The sequence below is a fragment of the Ornithodoros turicata genome, chromosome 8, assembly GCF_037126465.1.
Source record: "Ornithodoros turicata isolate Travis chromosome 8, ASM3712646v1, whole genome shotgun sequence".
Lineage (NCBI taxonomy): Eukaryota > Metazoa > Arthropoda > Arachnida > Ixodida > Argasidae > Ornithodoros > Ornithodoros turicata.
Genome location: NC_088208.1, coordinates 13,856,603 through 13,877,190, shown reverse-complemented (window position 1 = coordinate 13,877,190; position 20,588 = coordinate 13,856,603). Strand labels below are relative to the sequence as shown.

General features: G+C 46.4%; 1 protein-coding gene across 1 annotated transcript in view; it reads left to right on the top strand.

Moving 5' to 3' along the window:
• Positions 1-2,322: 2,322 nt before the first annotated feature.
• The window catches only part of LOC135366484 (ATP-dependent RNA helicase DHX8-like), a 67,023-nt gene continuing 48,757 nt past the window's right edge, over positions 2,323-20,588 (top strand). The window contains exons 1-6 of the mRNA XM_064599196.1: positions 2,323-2,350; positions 2,428-2,600; positions 10,296-10,490; positions 11,674-11,859; positions 13,703-13,789; positions 18,117-18,240. Coding sequence (XP_064455266.1) covers positions 2,329-2,350; positions 2,428-2,600; positions 10,296-10,490; positions 11,674-11,859; positions 13,703-13,789; positions 18,117-18,240 — 787 coding nt within the window. The 5' untranslated portion in view covers positions 2,323-2,328. The remainder of the gene's footprint in view (positions 2,351-2,427; positions 2,601-10,295; positions 10,491-11,673; positions 11,860-13,702; positions 13,790-18,116; positions 18,241-20,588) is intronic.

Below are 20,588 nucleotides of genomic sequence, written 5' to 3'. Positions count from 1 at the left end.
TGTGCCCGCGCCCAGTGATATGCTCCGCAACCAATACGGTAGTGCGGGGACGTCATAGCCCACGGATATGCGCCGCAACCCATACGTCAGTTTCCTAGAGAGCAGCTATGTTGTCTGACGTCACCCGGTCGCCGTTACAGTAGTGTGGGGGCGTTGTGCCCGCGCCCAGTGATATGCTCCGCAACCAATACGGTAGTGCGGGGACGTCATAGCCCACGGATATGCGCCGCAACCCATACGTCAGTTTCCTAGAGAGCAGCTATGTTGTCTGACGTCACCCGGTCGCCGTTACAGTAGTGTGGGGGCGTTGTGCCCGCGCCCAGTGATATGCTCCGCAACCAATACGGTAGTGCGGGGACGTCATAGCCCACGGATATGCGCCGCAACCCATACGTCAGTTTCCTAGAGAGCAGCTATGTTGTCTGACGTCACCCGGTCGCCGTTACAGTAGTGTGGGGGCGTTGTGCCCGCGCCCAGTGATATGCTCCGCAACCAATACGGTAGTGCGGGGACGTCATAGCCCACGGATATGCGCCGCAACCCATACGTCAGTTTCCTAGAGAGCAGCTATCTTGCCTGATGTCACCCGGTCGCCATTACAGTAGTGTGGGGGCGTTGTGCCCGCGCCCAGTGATATGCTCCGCAACCAATACGGTAGTGCGGGGACGTCATAGCCCGCCGATATGCGCCGCAACCCATACGTCAGTTTCCTAGAGAGCAGCTATCTTGTCTGACGTCACCCGGTCGCCGTTACAGTAGTGTGGGGGCGTTGTGCCCGCGCCCAGTGATATGCTCCGCAACCAATACGGTAGTGCGGGGACGTCATAGCCCGCCGATATGCGCCGCAACCCATACGTCAGTTTCCTAGAGAGCAGCTATGTTGTCTGACGTCACCCGGTCGCCGTTACAGTAGTGTGGGGGCGTTGTGCCCGCGCCCAGTGATATGCTCCGCAACCAATACGGTAGTGCGGGGACGTCATAGCCCGCCGATATGCGCCGCAACCCATACGTCAGTTTCCTAGAGAGCAGCTATGTTGTCTGACGTCACCCGGTCGCCGTTACAGTAGTGTGGGGGCGTTGTGCCCGCGCCCAGTGATATGCTCCGCAACCAATACGGTAGTGCGGGGACGTCATAGCCCGCCGATATGCGCCGCAACCCATACGTCAGTTTCCTAGAGAGCAGCTATGTTGTCTGACGTCACCCGGTCGCCGTTACAGTAGTGTGGGGGCGTTGTGCCCGCGCCCAGTGATATGCTCCGCAACCAATACGGTAGTGCGGGGACGTCATAGCCCACGGATATGCGCCGCAACCCATACGTCAGTTTCCTAGAGAGCAGCTATGTTGTCTGACGTCACCCGGTCGCCGTTACAGTAGTGTGGGGGCGTTGTGCCCGCGCCCAGTGATATGCTCCGCAACCAATACGGTAGTGCGGGGACGTCATAGCCCACGGATATGCGCCGCAACCCATACGTCAGTTTCCTAGAGAGCAGCTATCTTGCCTGATGTCACCCGGTCGCCATTACAGTAGTGTGGGGGCGTTGTGCCCGCGCCCAGTGATATGCTCCGCAACCAATACGGTAGTGCGGGGACGTCATAGCCCGCCGATATGCGCCGCAACCCATACGTCAGTTTCCTAGAGAGCAGCTATCTTGTCTGACGTCACCCGGTCGCCGTTACAGTAGTGTGGGGGCGTTGTGCCCGCGCCCAGTGATATGCTCCGCAACCAATACGGTAGTGCGGGGACGTCATAGCCCACGGATATGCGCCGCAACCCATACGTCAGTTTCCTAGAGAGCAGCTATGTTGTCTGACGTCACCCGGTCGCCGTTACAGTAGTGTGGGGGCGTTGTGCCCGCGCCCAGTGATATGCTCCGCAACCAATACGGTAGTGCGGGGACGTCATAGCCCACGGATATGCGCCGCAACCCATACGTCAGTTTCCTAGAGAGCAGCTATCTTGCCTGATGTCACCCGGTCGCCATTACAGTAGTGTGGGGGCGTTGTGCCCGCGCCCAGTGATATGCTCCGCAACCAATACGGTAGTGCGGGGACGTCATAGCCCGCCGATATGCGCCGCAACCCATACGTCAGTTTCCTAGAGAGCAGCTATCTTGTCTGACGTCACCCGGTCGCCGTTACAGCAGTGTAGGGGGCGTCTGAGGAAAGACGCAAGGGAAAGATGTGTCCCTTTATCGTGGTCAGGGAATTCTCTCGAAATAGTCCGCGGAAACCTGGAAAAGTCAGGGAATTTAAAGATTGCAATTTGCTAGACATTCTGCTTAAACGAATTTCTTTCTTTCTTTATATGGCAGAGGGAAGACTCGGACATGGCGGGATCAGAAATCACCGGTGAGTATATTCATCTCAAGAAGAACTTAGAAGTGTTATGATGTCTCAGTGTGTGAAAGTTTGCCATGGATTCACAGGGGACCCGTTCAAGGCCTTGTTGCGTCGCATGAGGACTACTAGCATACGGGATGTTGGCGAACAGTTTCTTGATGACGGGGATGTGGCCCACGTGCCAGTGTACAGTAGGAGTGAGATCCAGAAGCAGAGAGAAGCACTGCCCATTTTTCCCTACAAAGACCAAATCATCAAGGTCAGTCTGGTATTATACTTCAGTGCATGCAACTTCATTCTCAAAGGTCACATCTGATGCGTCGCGTGTAATGGGGTAGTGTACTGCTCTCCAGTGGTGAATCACCCCAGGCCATAGTCACAATTTATTTGTTGTTCTTGTTCAATGCATGGGACATGTGCAACTATTGCCTCGCAGACACCAGTGAGTGACTGCTTCATACATGATACTCAACCCTTAAAAATGAGCTTCACCGTATAGCACGCTCCTAGCCGACCAACATCTCCAATGGTATCATTATCTGCCCTGATTTGTTGAAAACCTGGGGGGTCTGTGACAATTATGTAGTGCGTGAGTGTCACAAAAAAGGTGCACGCCTCCCGTTTTCAACAAATCAGGGCAGATGGTGATGTCATTCGAGATATTCAGGTTCATCACAGCAGAAAACACCTGTTCCCAGACCTCTATGTTGACACAGTTGTTTTGCGACGTAAGACCGAGAATTATTATTAGTAGTAGTAGTAGGGCCCAGATTTTTAGGCACAAACAGGTAGCGCTCTTCGTTGGATAAACCATTCTAGGCCAACCAACCTTCAGAACCGTATTGTTTTATCTTCCGATTGGAAGGAATGTTGATACATAAAATGTGGCGCACCCCCTTTCTCGGCTTATTGAGAGACAGAGCGATATCATCCGCGATGATGATTGGCACTCTGGTGCTATGTAAAGTCCCTCGATCGCTCTTTGAGAAGTAGCGACAACCCTTGCGGCGCCGACAGGGAGCGTTCGTTGGTCGAAGGTGCTCACGTGGTAGTTTGCGCCACGTCCGCCGTGTCGCTTTGCTTCCGTCCGCCATGATCTTCCCAAGTTCGCTCCTCGCTCAGTTCGTGCGTTCGTGCTCTTTGCGCGTAGTTTTTGAAGGCCGAACTATCGCGTTGAATCGCCTATCATAACCGACTGAAAATGACTGGCTGCTGTGCCTTCGGGTGCAATAGTCGTCCTGAAACAGGACAGGCAATGTTTGCCGTTCCAATGGGGAAAAGCAGTAAAGAAGTAGCAAGGCGGAAGGCGTGGCTGCACAAGATTGGAGGAAAAAACTTCAAGCCAACGAAAAGCACCAGTGTCATTGTCTTCATCCTTGTGACCCAAGCCGCCGTCTCTACTTCTCTGCTGACGTTCCCCACGTGTTAAAGAATTCGAGAAACCATTTATCACACGGCCAACAGATATATACAGGGTGTCCCAGAAAACGTGTCATTGAATTATGATAAAAAAACTACACCACCTAGAGTCATGCGGTCAACAGCATTTGTTCTTATGAGGTTTTTGTCACCTCCTAATGTGAATGTCATGTACTCCAAGTTTAATTATGTAAATATTTGTGAACTGAACTCGGAAATTTGCCAAGTAAAGGTCACTTTTTTAACTCACCAATATGAAGAGCGTGCCAAATTCACTCAAAATCATGATAATTCACAGTGATATTCACGAGCTATCCCATCGGAAAAAATAGCCGAATATCATGCTTTTCGGAGCACCGGACCATAGCGCGCGATGGCTTTTTGAGCGCAATCGCTCTGAGTGCGACGAAAGGAGGTTCCGAAGCCAGCCCACAGAGTGATAGTAGAAAAAATAACAGTTCCTAAAATTGGGAGAGGGAAAGCATTATCCCAGCGAAAGTCGGACGTGATAAGCCGTGCCTGTTAATTTGACTAAATTAGACACGCTCTTCACATTGGTGGGGTAAAAAAGTGACCTTTACTAGGCAAATTTCCGACTTAAGCTCGCAAAAATTTACATAATTAAACTAACGTTACACGACATTCACATGACGAGGTGGCAAAAACCTAATAAGAACACCTATAGATGGTTAAGATTACCTATGAAGACAACCCGATTGTGACAACCTGACATGACAACACGCGCTGAAAAAAAGACCCTTTTCAGGGCCGTTCCAATTAGTCAGCATGAGGCTTGCAGCTGTGTTAGCAGGAAATCCAAATTGTGTGTTTTTTCCCTTATACTTGAGGGTGGGAAAATTATAGTAGCCAGGCATAGGGACATTAGTGGGAAAAATTACGGTAAACCGGGGCATTACTTGGAACAGCTACCTCCTTACAAGACGCTGTGCAGAAAATGAAAAAAGTTTGGTGTAGTTGAGGTTGAAGTTTGTTTGATTCTGGAAAAAAAAAAAAAAAAACGAACGAAAAGGCTAAGTTGCTATCGGTCATGCTTGTGCAGATGTTTTGTCTTTTTATCTTCCTAACAAGCAAACGGAGTCGTGCAGGACTGGCAAACAGCACTTCCGAGAAATAGATGAGAAGTCTTCCTTCGAAGACGTTTTCGTTTGGTTTTCATTCAAGCGTTTCACTGCACAGCCAAATGGTTCTTCGTCATGCTGTAACACTAAGCGGCATGCTCCTACTTCTGATTTGGGAGTTCAAAAACAAGCCAAGGACGTCTAGCATTCAAAACGCATGCAGATACACAAAATTTCGGTCTGCTGAAGTGAAATTAGCAGGCGGCTAGCAAGACAATGTATCAGCGAACCGAACCGGCGTCGATACCTGGGAAGAACACGGCGGGCGGAGGAGTGAAAGGGAGAAAAATAAAGAGGGCGAGGGAAGGGTTGTCGCTACTTCCCAAAGAGCGATCGAGGGACTTTAGTGCTATGCGGTCAAGAGCGCCCCCTGTTAATGCCTAAAAATGCATGCCCTAATTATTAGACGTCTGTTTTGCCGAACATGGACAGGTTTCTCTATGACAACATACGTATCTTTGGATACTTTCGTAACGTAAGAATAAAACATAACCGCACCACCGTCAGCGAATTTGTTCTATATCGGTATGTCGCACTGCAGGTCAATCATTCCATTTGTAAGTGAACACCAACGTTGTCCACAGCTGCAGAAAACAGCGACCCAACAAGCCCTATTGCAAGTGCCCTGAACTCGAATGATTTTTCACGCGGGAGATCACCAAGCCCTATGATTGAAATTGGCCAAAAAAATGGAAAACTACAAATTTGCCGTGTAGGGAAACGTCATGTCAAAAATTTTGATAGGAATGTACTAGTAATGTCCAGGGTTGGAAACCAGAACTGAACCGTAATCGAAAACTGCAAAAAAACGAAAGTCATTTTCTACCGAACCGAACCCAAACAGAACCGAAAAAATATAATGCGGTAACCGGTTCGCCGGACGGTAAAAACACCTATACCTCCACACTCAACTGCTCTGCACCAGCTCCCTGCATCGCCCGGAATCTTGCCGAATTCATAGAGCGGACAAATTGATAAACCAAGAAGTGGTGAGTCATTGCACCTCCTACAGCCTCACCTCCAATAGCTTCACGACATCCCCGTACACCTTTGCGATTCGAAAACAAAAAAGGAAGAAAAAGTTGTCCTACACGACAGCTACACTTTGCATTCTTGCCTCGGCTGTTTGCATTCATTCAGCATCGCAGTGTGAAGGCGACGTAAATCTTAATAGTTCACAAAGTGACATCCACAAGCAACGCAGACCTCTATCGACTACGGGAAAGAGGATGGCGTGTGGTCCCGACCCAGACCATGGTAGAGAGGAACACTGGAGCAGCACCCTCTTTTCAATGGGGAGCAACGTTTTGGCCTGCACATGGGACTCTGGGATACGCCTATCTACAACGTGGCCTCTTTCTTCTCTCTTTTTTTGTCATTTTCTGTAGAAATTGGCGATAGCGTTTTGCAAAGGGCATGCTAGCTGTACGCCGTTTCCCAGCACTTTTATCTGCTGTGAACTGCATAGTTCATTGTACCTATGAGGTGAAGGGAGAAGGAGAAAGCCATTGCCGGAACCTGATATTAATTCTTACATGTGGCATACTGATTAGCACAGCACGCGGTTGCGCTGGACCCGAACCGAACCAATAACCTTGAACCGGAACTTGAACCGAACCCGAAAAAATAACAGTTTCGAGTCCTGGCTAATATCAATGAAGTAAAAATCGGCCACGCAGGAGCAGGTTTCGAGAGTCATCAGCGAAAACGTCTAAAGTAATACAGAGACCCAGACAGGGAACAACTTGATAACGCGACCTAACACCGGTGGGCCGCGTCTTTGAATGCGCGGCCTACAAGATAGTCGTCGGGGCAGGATCGCTTGCAGCGGGATTTTTTCTTCCAATCTTCAGAGAACTAGTTCTCTTGCTTGATGACAGTACACTCTTTAAATGCCCTGTAGTCTATGTGCTGCTCACTTCTATGGAACACGTTTTAATCTTGCCACCTCGGCCTAGCTCGATGTAGATGCTGTCCAAATAAATATATATAAACTCATCTCATCCACCAGGTAGCAAAACAAAATAAACTTCAGTTTTTTGTTTGTTTTTTTTGCGAATTGCAACGAAACGGAAGGGAAGGCCCCAAAGTAGGACCTTCTAGAAAGGTGTCCAGTCATCGCCTGTGGCTGGTGGTAATTTCTGATCAGTAATGTACGTGTAGATATAGCTCTAGACCAGAGAGGGGATGTTTTTATCGGAACAAAGAAAAAAAGAGGAGGAAAGGTCAACCAAAAGGGGAGGTCGGCTTGCTGTTCCGCAAAGAAAAAAAAAAGATAAGATAAATACATAAAAGGTTTTTACAGCGTCAGCTGCATAGTGCAGACGTGCAGACTTTCCCAAGGTTGCGTCGGAGGCGACATGTAAGGAGGAAAACCGCACCCGTTTAGAACCGCTATCGGTGGTATCGCCGGATTTTTAGTACATAGCCGAAAGCGTACACGATAAGAGGCCCTCTCACCTCTTCTTTTTAAAGGGGCGGTCTCACACAGCAGGGGCGATTACCGAAACTTAACCAAAACTAGCTTCACGAGTACTGTATGCATACAACCGTCAAAGTTTCATTCGGAATAACCAAGACGTTTGAGGAATTTCTCGAAACGTGCCGAAATAGCAGACGACGAAACCTGCGCTCCACTCGCATGTAACGTCATGCGTGACTTCGGCCTGCGGGTACATCGTTGTTGTCATGGTAGTTGTAACCTGCAGAAGCACCTTGTGTACAGTCATTCCCTTTGCTCTCGAAATGGGGACACTCAGGCATATACCTCCGCCAGCAGAGAATATAGTCCGTGCATTGACTGTGGGGTCTCCGCGATAATGTGCGCATAGTCGGATACGTGCAGTGTTGTACCCGTTACCGAAATATGGTATCGCGATACCGATACTCGTTACTTGAGTAAACAGTATCGAAATACCGATAACGATACTTCTTTTTTAAAGTAACGAATACCGCTACCGTTACTAAAAAAAAAGTAACGCGATACTTTGCCCGATACTTTTGTTTGAAACACAAAGATGATGCAACATAGAAATACTGTATCGCTTACGTAAACAGTTTTGCAGTAAAAAGACAGCAGACTTTTATCAATAGCTCGTTCTGGAACTCGTCTTCTGCCATCCTTTCAGGCCGTGGTCTCTCCGGCAGTTGGCAGAGACCAGTATGACAATTACGTTAGTGTCAGGCCCACACACCCTGGAGTCCGATTACCAAGGAATCCTATCCGAAGTATATGTGAGCGTGACTCAGTGTGACACGGCAGCTAAGCAGTGGAATCCAGAGCGTACTGTCAATGACTTGACCTCTGTTCGTTGACCTCAACCCTTTTGTTGTGATTATTTTCTCCAGTTTCTAAGAAAAGCAGTGAACATGTGTTTGGTATAGTAATTCTATAATTCCGGTTACGGAGCACTTGGACATGTCCACAGGCTTCTTGTCGAGGGCTAGGCGGACCATTGACAATGAACAAGAGTGAGAAATGTCGTCGGTGAAGAAAGGGTGGGGCACTAAAAAGTATCGGTATCGGTAACGATACGGAGATCGCGTTACCATAAATTTGTAACGGAAATACTCTTCCGATACCAATTTTAAAAAGTATCGCGATACGCACTCCGATACCGGAAAAGTATCGATTACAGTAACGGCGTTACTTGTAACGGCGATATGTACAACACTGGATACGTGGAAGCTATAAGTCACGTGTTTTCTTTCCGCAATTATTGAGTGCGGTTCTTAGATAAACATGCACTCCTCCTCCATGTACGTCGTCAGCGACACTTCATTTCAAAACATGATCAGTGTGCAACGAGGAGTGTAAAGGAAGCGCAGGTAATATAGTTTTAAGCCTAGTTCTCACATACGACAACGGCGCACGGCAACGGCAAACGGCACGGCAACGGCAAACGGCACGGCAAATTGTGTCGTTCCGCGTGCGACCGCGTGCACCGATGGCTGGCGACTTGAGATTTGTGATTGTGGACGGGGCTATCCTGCTATCTGCGACTTTTAACTTGTCTCTGAAGATTAACATTGTGGTTCTAAGCCACCATGTGGGCCAAAAAGGCGCAGACAATAGATTTTAGGAAAGTTAGAAACACTAGTTCATTTAATGGGCAGAAATTAAAAGTTAAATGAAAAAAGGGTCGACTTGAATTGCGAACATATGCCCCACGTGCAGCCATGGAGCATTCGCTCATTTTTATATTTGTATCTGTACTCACTGGCTTTGCACTGCGACCTCCGGAGGTGTTGCTAACACCTGGAACATTGATGCTTGCAGAGACACAGTGTTTGTGCCGACCCTAGAGCGTGTCACATCCCTACGCTGGGCCGATGAGAGCCAAAAAGCTTGAAACGGCCGTCCACAGCTGGGATTGTGGCATGCTTGAATTGTGCCAGAGTCATGTTCTGGAAGGTTTTGGAAGGTTCCTGGGTCCAAAACCTTCCAGAACATGACTCACTGACGACCGCCTCGCAGTGGAATTGTACCGGCTGTGACGACACTTTTGTAATCTTTTAAAAGACATTGTACATGGATTTTTCGTTTTAGTCCCGAAGAAGGCGGAGCCTCCGCCGAAACGTAGACTTCCCCAGACCCTTAGTTTAAATGCCAATTTAATAAATAACATTCCCCCACTCCCTACTTCAGTCTCTGGTGTCTTTTTTTCCCTATCTATATACAACATCCTGGTCGTTCGAACCTCCATTTTGTAACGTATATATATAGACTACGAGTAACGAACAGACTTGGGAAGCCGTATAAGGGTTAAAAACAGTTGCTACTTTTATTACATTAATAATTAAGGGGGAACTAGAGATAGATTTGTAGTTAGGGGTCGACATTTTGGCAGTCAGCGCTGCCTTCAACAGGACTGGACTTTCTCGCATCCATCTGTACCCCGTTATTGATAGAGATTGGTGTCTCAGTTAAATCCCTGGGCTAAAATTCGCAAAGGTATGCACCAATCGAAGAACTTTCTTTTTTACAAGTATCTGTCTGATACCACCTACAAGTTGCGCACTGTGTGAATGAGTGGGAAGCACTCATTATTTCTATATAAATTCAAATGAATTTCGTGAAAAAACGTAACTTCCAAAGCAGGTGCTTCCCCTTTTGGGAACTTCAGTGGACACCTTTTAGAGAAAGATCTGCCAACAAATCGGGCACGTGCTTACATTTTTTCACGAAACACATTTGAATTCTTATTTAAATAATGAGCGCTTCCTGCTCATTCACGCAATCTTCAGCTCGTAGGTGGTACCGGATAGATACTCGTAAAAAAGAAAGTTGTTCAATCGGTGCACCCATTCACGAATTATTCAGCCTGGGGAGTTGACTGAAACACCCGGTATAGCAATTAGCTTGTGTGATAGTAAGTGTGGTGCTTGCAACATAGACTGTGCAGGAGAACCAGACTGTGGTGCTGACAGGCGAGACAGGTTCTGGCAAGTCCACTCAGATCGCGCAATACTTGCATGAAGCAGGCATTGCAAAGGGAGGAACAATTGGCTGCACTGAGCCTCGGAGGGTGGCTGCCATGTCTCTGGCTCGCAGGGTTGCTGATGAAGTCGATTGCCAACTGGGCACAAAGGTAAGCACTTTTCAATGTTATTCTCTCTTCCCAACTCTGGAAATATTTTCTATGCGGTCCTCCATGGGATTGAAAGTGGCCTACTACACGGTATGACCGACACATGGTGTTAAAACCTTGAATTAGTCCAACCAAGCATTAGCTTCTTGATGGAGAAGCTGCACGTCAACACACTAATCGGCTCAGGTCCTGGAACATCATAGGCATCGTCAGGGAACTGCCATTATGGCTTTGGGTTATTTTTTGAGAAGGCGGAAATTCCTTTCGCTTCCACTAGTTATTCTTATGTCGGTACTGGAAACTTCCAACGCCCAGGAATCGTATGTAGAAAGTGTTGAATCCCAAAAGACAAGACCACCAGCGCGTACTTTAAAGGGAGACTTGGCACGAAAAACGTGTCGAAGTAACAGTGCAACGTCATTCCATGCTGTACAGTGAACACAATTTTTCATCCCCAAGTGGCACAGGCAATTAGAAAATGAATATTTTCCTTCATATGATTCGGGGCTCCGGCACGGAAGAGCAGTCCAGCAACACTGGGCTTGACCTCACCGGTATTGTTCGCGTACGCCTTTCTGTAGGCTCTGTTCTGCCGTTGGGGACCACTTAATTTACAGCGAAAGTGAGGAAGCACATGACTCGTCATCCATTGTCTCACGAAGAAGTTAGCAAGCACGGGCTCGAAAAACAGCCGGCAGCCTGCGCGACACTACACCTGTGACGTTACGCAGGGTACAGAGACGGAGAGGGAAGGTTCAGGAGTTTGGGTTTCGATATAAGCTTCCCAGCTCTTTTGGCAGCTAACCAGCTATCGATTGCCAAACCAACCTTATTTCGTATTTCGGTAGAATGTACCGAACTTATTCACAGAATCCCTCTAAGAATTTCCAACTGTCCCGGAGCGTCCCTTTAATTGTCAAGTACAAAATAGCAGTGTGCAAGCCAGCTTGCCTCTGTTTACACCTGATTTACACTGCGGTCCGCCTAGCGGACTCTTTCCTCATACACTGAGTACATAACAGAAATGTGGGAAATCCAGTGAACCGTTGGGGAGAACCGCCTCCAGTGGCCTTCCAGAAATTTCAGTTTCTACTTAAAGCCACTAGAGGCTGCAAAGCACGTGTCAAAGTGGAGTGTCAGTGTATTGCTTTTGCAGTGTAACGTCATTTGCTTCAATGAACAGGTTGGCTATTGCATTCGCTTTGAAGACTGCACGGCACCGGAAACAGTCATCAAGTACATGACTGACGGAATGCTTCTAAGCGAGGCAGCCAGGGACAATCTACTGGAACACTACTCGATCATTGTTCTGGACGAAGCCCACGAACGGTCCATACATACCGATGTCCTTTTCGGCGTTCTCAAAGGGGTATGCATGGAGATTTTCCAAACCACTACTCATATGGTGCCAGTAGACATACTTAGAGGATGTTTCACGTCATGCGCTAAAAAATTGTATCGAAAAATATACTTATCCGAAAATTATGGGGTCAACGGTATTGACGTTCGGCGAACTTTTACCACGATTGCGACAACTTTGGAGAATTTTCTGTCGCAAACTGAATTTTCTGAGTCGCTGAAGTTCGCTAAGGGAATGTAACATTTTGATGTGAAATCGTCTGTTAGTTCGATTTCGTTGCCAGATCAAATTTTACGACGCAACGAAGATTACGCGGAATTTAATGACACGATAACTCGGTGAGTAATAAACCGAGAGCAACCAATGGGCTACATCCAGATAGCTTGTACGCACAAGATTCTAGCTAACAAGGTCGTTGCGACGGCTCACGTAATCTCTGGGTGTGGCGGGCACGTGCGAGAGAGAAGGAAATTTAGGGGGTGCCCGCACCTTATAAACGCGTAAAGCTATAGGACGTCAATCGAGGTGTCATTGGAGAGCACTTGATATGTTCTACGTGGACCAATTACCAAAATTTTATAAATTTGCAATTTTGAAATGTCAAAGTTTTTTTCATAATAATGGCATATATGAAAGTAAAATATGGTAAGATGCGAAGGAAACGGCAATCAGAAGAAAGGGCAGCTCGAAAGGAACCCAAAAAAGCCCCCAAACTCAAGCACTGAGCAATCGAGAGAACTATACGGGAGCACTGAAGGAGATTAGTGGGGGAGCCAAATTAGGGGACTGTATGCAAGTGCACATAGAGCCCTTGCCCTCTTGAATAAAGGAATAAAGACTCGTGTTTCTTTCACTGAAATTCCATGTGGTGTTTACCATGTGTAAATAAATACTGAGTTGCTCCTACCGTTTAATATCACTCTTTGATTTAATCACCACCGGCAAATTGACATCACCTATTTCTTTGGCCTACTTACGCGCAATAATTCCGCAAAGGAGCCGGACCGTGACGTTTTTGTGTAAGACACTACGGCTCAGACACGAGCCGTAGCATCGTCCCACGGCTGTCCCATCCTTAGCAATAGTGCTCCCAGCACGAACGACATAAATTCCCCGCTAGTACGTGAACTACGATGTAATCAGACAGTGTTAGTAAACGTAAATTGAGTTTCTAAAGTAAAACCACGTTTTAGGCATAAAATTCTGTAGATTTAAGTGTATTTTGATATTGTGTGAGTATTTCAGTAGACCGACCTGAAGTCCGGTAGATCTACTGAAATTTCAGTAGATCTGGCAACACTGCGCTATTCACCTCCGCACACACACGCAGTACCGTATCCACTGCTGCTGAGGGCAGCGAAAAGCCGGTACGCACGTCGCGGAACTCTTCACATACCTTAACATGCAAGCGACAACGGTCGCTGCCACTGTTCCTCCGAGGAACGTGACGTCAACATCACAGCCAACGTGACTCTCCGAAATGACCAATCTGCATCGCGCACCTTTTTCTCGATCTTTCGCTTTATCTCGCGTCAAGGTAGAGAAGGGTTGGGGGGGTGCGACGTACGGGACATGATCATCACAAAATTGAGCCCTTAATAGCTGCTGCTCTGAAACGTTCACTTGTCGAATTGCAAAATTCAATTCAGAACATTCAATTGGTTGCGACAGCAACTTTATCCAAGCGGTCGCAAGTCGTGGTAAAAATTCGCATAAATACCTGACCGCATAATTTTAGAACAAGTCGATTTTTTTTCTCACTGCACTTTTTAACAGATTATGTGAAACTCCCGATATGCCTCCCTGAAAAGACAGACACAAAAGCAAAAAATTACTAAAATGTCTCTTTCAGATTGCCAAACGAAGGTCCGACCTGAAGATCATTGTGACATCAGCGACCATAGATGTCACCAAGTTCTCGAACTATTTCTTGAACGCTGTAAGTCGAACGATGTATACTGTAAGAGAGCCAAGGGTAACTGCCTTGTGTGTGAGAAGAAATGGGAAACACAGAGACCATGAGAAATTCTAACTACTTTAATCTTTCCAGCTTCTTGTCCTGCTCAAAGCACCTTGTTTTTAAATAGTATAATATCTCGAATTGGAAGCAAGTGAATCTCCTTCACCCATGCATGAGACTATGCCCAGGCGAAAATTTTTTGAACTGGTACCAGTTGAACTGTGTTATCGAACAGGGACCAGTTCAACCGGTCCCAGATCAACTGGTACCAATTGGGACAACTGGTCCCTGTTTGATAACACAGTTCACCCAGTCCCAGCTGAGACTGGGACCGGTTAGAAACCAGTTGGGCCAACTGGTACCAGATGATCGAACTGGTCCCTGTTCGATAACACAGTTCACCCAGTCCCAGTTGAACTGGTCCAGTTGCAACTGGGACTGGGTGAACTGTGTTATCGAACAGGGAGCAGTTCAATCAACTGGTACCAGTTGGCCCAACTGGTTTCTGGCCAGTCCCAGTCTCAACTGGTACCAGTTGGCCCAACTGGTTTCTAACCGGTCGCAGTCTCGACTGGAACTGGTTGCAGACCTCATTGTTGAGCTGTGACCGGTTGAAGGGGCTTCACTTAGAGCGGCCTGTTCGGACAGAGGCTAGCTTGTATGTAACCCTTTGCAGGATCGCTGTTCCCAGCAACGGCAGATCCAAAGAACTGCAATGCAAAATTGCATTTTATTTCTAGTCAAACATTACACATATTCTAATGTACATGTAGCGTAACTATAACATAATTAAATTATAGCAGTAGATGTACTACAGAGTTACACGGAATAGATAATACTTCATGGTTGATTGGTCCCTTGCTTGACTGCCTTGTGGACATCTTGAATCATTTAACAAAGTATTTGAGATGTTCTTAATAGCACACGATGGATCAATATTTTCCTTTGAGCCCCAGCAGCTCAAGGTTTCTGGAAAGTTGAAAAGGCACAAGTAAACATGCATTCTATTGCAACATGTAATTGTGGTGTGTGCCTGGACAGTCACTCAATTTGAGCAGTCGTGGCCCCGGAAAGTATGCGAATCTCTCAACATTTTCATTGTGCAGTAGTTGGCAGTGATGGCCAGTAGTTAACTACATGTAGTTCAACTACTAGTTAAACTACCTGATTGTAGTTATAAAGTAGTTATCAACTACTTGCCAAAATGTAGTGTGCAACTACTAGTTAAACTACTATTTCAAGTAGTTAACTACAGTAGTTAGGTTACTGCAGGCGCCACTACTTCCAATTTTGCCGCAAGCTTCACGGCAGGATTGCGCTTCCGACTTTTACCTTGAGCTACTTGTTTGATGAGAATGGAGGTGCAGAACAATTGTGCCATCCATGTGTACTAAATCTTCACTTTTATCACTGCTTATGATTAGGGTTCGTGGTTTTCGGCATTTTCCGAAAAATGCTGGAAAACACCCCCCCGAATGATTTTTTTCAGATTCGGAATATTCCGAAAAAATACGAATTTCTCGTATCCTGACAGCTGCCATTCCTGGAACCGCAAAGGGAAATCCCCTTGGAATCTCCCTTTGTCGACTATTTCTCGAGCGTGGCATTATCTCCGGGCTGTGCCCTGTTTGTTTCGTTATGCGTAAGCGCTTATAGGAGGATGACCTCAGCTCTGTTGACGAATCTCGTATGGATGATATAAAGCGCGAGTTTTTCGAATATGCTGCATGCCCTGCCCCTCAGGTATCTCCTATTCAGTTTTGGACGACCCGTTCCAGCACATGGTCTTTGTTATTGCAGTGCGCCTTAAGCATACTGGCTATTCCTGTTTCTAGCGCTAATGTTGAGCGCGCGTTCTCTAAACTGCTTGTTATTAATCGCAAGGAATGAGCCGCTATGACAGATGCGAGCATGATGATGTACGCTTGCATCTATTACAACAAGAGGTAGTCTCATTGTTTGCTGGTTAGGCACAGGCAATAAAAGACATTGTTAATGAAACCGTGAATCAAATCACTTATTTTCGGTTCGTTGTTACTTCGCCCGCAAAATAGGCTCTCCTTCATGCGAAATAAATAGATGCCCGTATTCGGGCGTTTATTTTTTGGGCGGAATATAGATGCCGAAAAAATCCGCTTTATAGTCCCCAATATAAATGCCGATAAACACCCCCCGAATTGGGTTGAAAATAAATGCCGAAAACCACAAACCCTACTTATGATTCATATTTAGGTGCCCAAGAATACTATAGAATGGGATTGATGTTGATGGACAACGTTAAGTAGTTATAGATGTAGCTAAAATACATTGCAGTAGTTAAAGAAGTAGTTTTAACTACCTCCCCTGAAAAGTAGTTGAACTACTAGTTAAACTACTCCATCGCAAAGTTGTTAGTAGTTATAGTTAAACTACTGTAGAAGTAGTTAGTGGCCATCACTGGTAGTTGGACCTTTCAACTAAGAGATTCGCCGGCCTTCGGGGGCAATGAGTACTACTCTGGCACACCACGGTAGTTCGACAACATCCGTGGTGTGAAGGATCTAAAGCACGAGAATGAACGAAAAAAAAAGCAAAAACAAAACCATGAATGAAAAAAGTTGCTGGTAACGTTAACATAAGCCGGATGTTACTCGTAAAACGGCATGCACTTGCAGGTGCCACAAATGTGACGCGGAACAAAGAGAAGAGGTTCTAGTGGAAGCCATATTTCTAAATGGTGCACAAGGAAAAAGCACTTAAGCATATAGAACTCACCATATAAAGCGGTCTCCACAGTTGTAGTCGAGCTGTAATCCTATAACACCCACTCGCCCGGCAGCTGGCGCTCATTGTACTGTCGCACTGTTGTAACTTGCAGACAAATCCTTTAGATTATAAAACCAACGCCTATGTCACATCACGCTAAGAACATAACGAGCAAAAATCGCTGTACAAGCATGCTGCTAAGCAAGCGACTGTTGCACAATAAACGCATCATTCATCGCGGGAGCAGGAACGCACAAAATACAAATATAAGAGTTCCAAAATAACTTTCGTTAACACTAACGAACTTTACCAAAAATTGAAATACGATTATTTCTACTAATAAAGTTACTTTCTGATCGTTTTTATAACTTCGTCTTGCAACCTTCATATTAACCTGTCCTGGCACTGAAACCGGAACTTCCCCCCAAATATGTAAACTGGTCCAGTTCGAAGTGGCACCACCTCACTTCCAGTTGCTACCAGTCTAGCTTGAACTGGTACTAGTTCACTCTCCAGTTGCCACCAGCCCAGCTTGAACTGGTTGCACACAGTGCCCACTTGCCACCAGCCTAGCTTGAACTGGTACCAGTTCACTTTCCAGTTGTCGCCAGCCCAGCTTGAACTGGTACCAGTTCGCTGTCCAGTTGCCGCCAGCCCAGCTTGAACTGGTACCTGTTCACTTCCCAGTTGCTACCAGTCCATCTTGAACTGGTACCACAAAGTGCCCAGTTGCCACCAGCCCGGCTTGAACTGGTACCAGTTTACTTTCCAGTTGCCACCAGTTTGGTACCAGTTGGTTCCAGTTGACCACGAGCTGGTGCGAACTGGGAACGAGCTGGTACCAGTTGACTTCCCAGCTCAAATTTTCGCCTGGGTCTGTGTAGTTCCCATGGGCATTGCCAGGATTTTACCAGGAAGGGGGGGGGGGAGTGCGTCAACTGCGCCTGCAACTACATTGTCTTGGCTCAGAAACCAGGGGAAGGTGGCAACGGCCCTTCGTGACAGTGCCCATGATAGTCCCACTTTTATTTGTAAACAAGAAGGAGCGCATGCGCATAGAGCAGACGCCGCTAGTGGGCAAAAGAGAGTAGGAAACCGCATAGTTGTACAGCGTGTACCTTTACGTACGGTGTACCACTAGCTACACCTCTTTGTGGCATACCTTTAATAAGTACCCAGAATACTCAGTGAAACACTGTGTGATTTTTGTCCATCAAATTCGACAGCAGCGCCGCCGCATAACGTCACGCGAAGTGAAGTGGTCTAACCCAGTAAGCAGCAATGAGAGAGAAGAAGCCTGGTATGGGGGCTATTTCCTTTCTGCTTCGTCTAATATGATTGTCAAGACGTAATTTTGGCCGGACCATCATCATCTGGTAGTCGCTCATTAGCCTCTGACTCGTTAAAGGGTGCACCCTCAGTATCAATAAATGGTCTGGCGACATGACATTAGTATGACGTTTTACTGGCGTTTTTAATGGTTCAGTCTTGTCAGTAGCTGAACTCAGACACTAAGGGAGGACCTAGGAAGTACCATTACTTTGACTGTTTTGTTCCTTAGCCCATCATCAAGATACCAGGGAGACTCTTTCCCGTGGAGATTTTCTACAACGATGACCCCAAGCCTGACTACTACGAAGCCTCAATTCGAAGAGTGCTTACCATACACAGAACAGAGCCAAGAGGTGTGTTTAAGAATATATAAAGGTAGAAGTATGGTTGAGTGGGGAAAGCCAAAGTGATACAGTCGAACCTCGATATAACGAATTTGTAAATGCTGGCTCTTTGTTTCGTTAAATAGAGATATTCGTTAAATGGAACATGCCACGGAGGAGAAGTAAGGAGAACTCTTCTCGAAATAAGGTTGCTGTCATGCACGCTTTTAGATGTACTTGTGTGTCCAGTGCGAGCAGAAAAAATATTTTGCTAAGTAAACACGTTTGCTGTGCATCGAGGAACGATCTCGCTATGAATTTCTCGCCTACAGTTTTTGTTAGTGCAAAGCGAGAAGCTTTTATTTTAGAATGCGGGGAAGCCGCCGTGAAGGGGTTCCGTGTTTCCTTGAAGGCTTAAAGGAGCATGGAAATGATCGGAATAAAATATGACGGGAGAAGTAGAAATTATGATTCTGAGCCCTGTGATACATATTCGCACAAAAAGTTTGAGCGTAGCGCGCAATCCTGGAGCGCGAGGGAGCTTTGAATCTCGCGGCAGAAATGCCCCCTCACTCGGCTGTCAGCCGCTGACGTCATGTGACCGCGCCGTCTTTTTCTTTATTTTTTGCGATTTCTCCGGCGCGCGCTGGCAAGCCGACCGGGAAGGAAGCGTTGTTGCTCATCGGACGCCGTGCGAAGGACAGGTGATGAATTGAACACTCTTTAGGCGACACGTCTGCTCTTCTCGACGAAACGTTTTATGGAGTTGGAGGCTAAGTTCCTCGAGCTTCGATTTCGCCACACGAATGTACCGGAGGCTGGTAAGTGATGCTGCTAAGTGTGAACGAACATTCGGATTGAAATATAGTGCTTCTTCTTATTTACAAATGCATAGTCATGAAGACGCGGCGCAGTGACCAGTGTTTTCACTTGAAGATGTTGCCGACCATCATGACTTCTCCGTGTCGTGGTCAACACTATGGGCTCTGAACCGCATGGACACTGGCATCTCTGAGGCGAAAGAGCGGACCGATGAACGCATAGCTGTGTAACATTGCGCTTACCATATCTTAGTGATACCAGGAGCGTAACGTCTCCACAAACACTACAACATGAATACCAAAATAAAGTTAGTAAAGTTCATCTGCTAGCGATCTGTGGGAAACCCCAAAATACATGGTCAAATAATCATTTTCTTTTTTGAATGGTCATACGCAGAATACAACACTGGCACATGGAATAAATCTCCAACTGACAGGAACGTATTTAGTCGTATCACATATATATATATATATGCTGCACACACTTGCACAATACTGTTCACTAATGAACGACACCTCAGCACAATCGGAACAGAAATCACAACCGCGTACGATCCACCTCAACCCGGGCCGTCACCGCAACACAGAGGCATGGCTACACCTTTTACACTGCCCGCAGTCTTGTTTTATGCAAAACTTACGAGACAAATCATGTAAGAACGCAAGTGAATGTCAAACGCAAATAAATAGCACCAGCGTCTCAGTCGGTAAGTTGCCACGATTCCTGAGCTAGCAGACGATTCTGGCGGGGAGCGGACGCTTCCGGCAGCCAATGAAGTGCTCGGACGCCTGACGTCACCACACGCCAGACTCGGCTTGGGGGAGACTGTCGCCGCGGAGCGCATTCTTCCAAACTAATTTTCTCGGGAAATTCGCGCTTTCCGAAGGAAATATTTTCCGTAACAGTTTATGAAGGTAGTATGTTCATATCAAGCGGTGAAAAAATATATGTTCCAAATGATTTCTATGCTCCTTTAAATGTCTCCGTAAGCGTAGTGCTGTCGCAGTCTTGCGGTCAACAAGCTGTTCTCTTTTTTCTTTGAGATAAAACACGACACCCGAAGAAGCACAAAGGTTGTTGTCCGACATCGTACAGGATATGGTACGGGTATTTACATCACCGCCAACGCACAACCAAGATATCACCTAGATATCAGCTAAAATATCTAAGATATCAGTTTAAATAACAACTAAAATGTCAGCTAAAACATCAGCTAAGATCTTAGTTAAAATATCAGCAAAAATGTCAGCTAAGATAGCAGCTAAAATATCAGCTAAGACGTCAGTTAAAATAGAAGCTAAAATGTCAGCTAAAATATCAGCTACGATGTCAGCTAATATATCAGCTAAGATATCAGTTAAAATAGCAGGTAAAATGTCAGCTAAGTATCAGCTAAAATATCAGCTAAGATATCAGTTAAAATATCAGCTAAATATCTAAGGTATCAGTTAAAATATCAGCTAAAATATCTAAGATATCAGTTAAAATAATAACTAAATGTCAGCTAAAACATCAGCTAAAATATCAGCTGAGATATCAGCTAAGACATCAGCTAA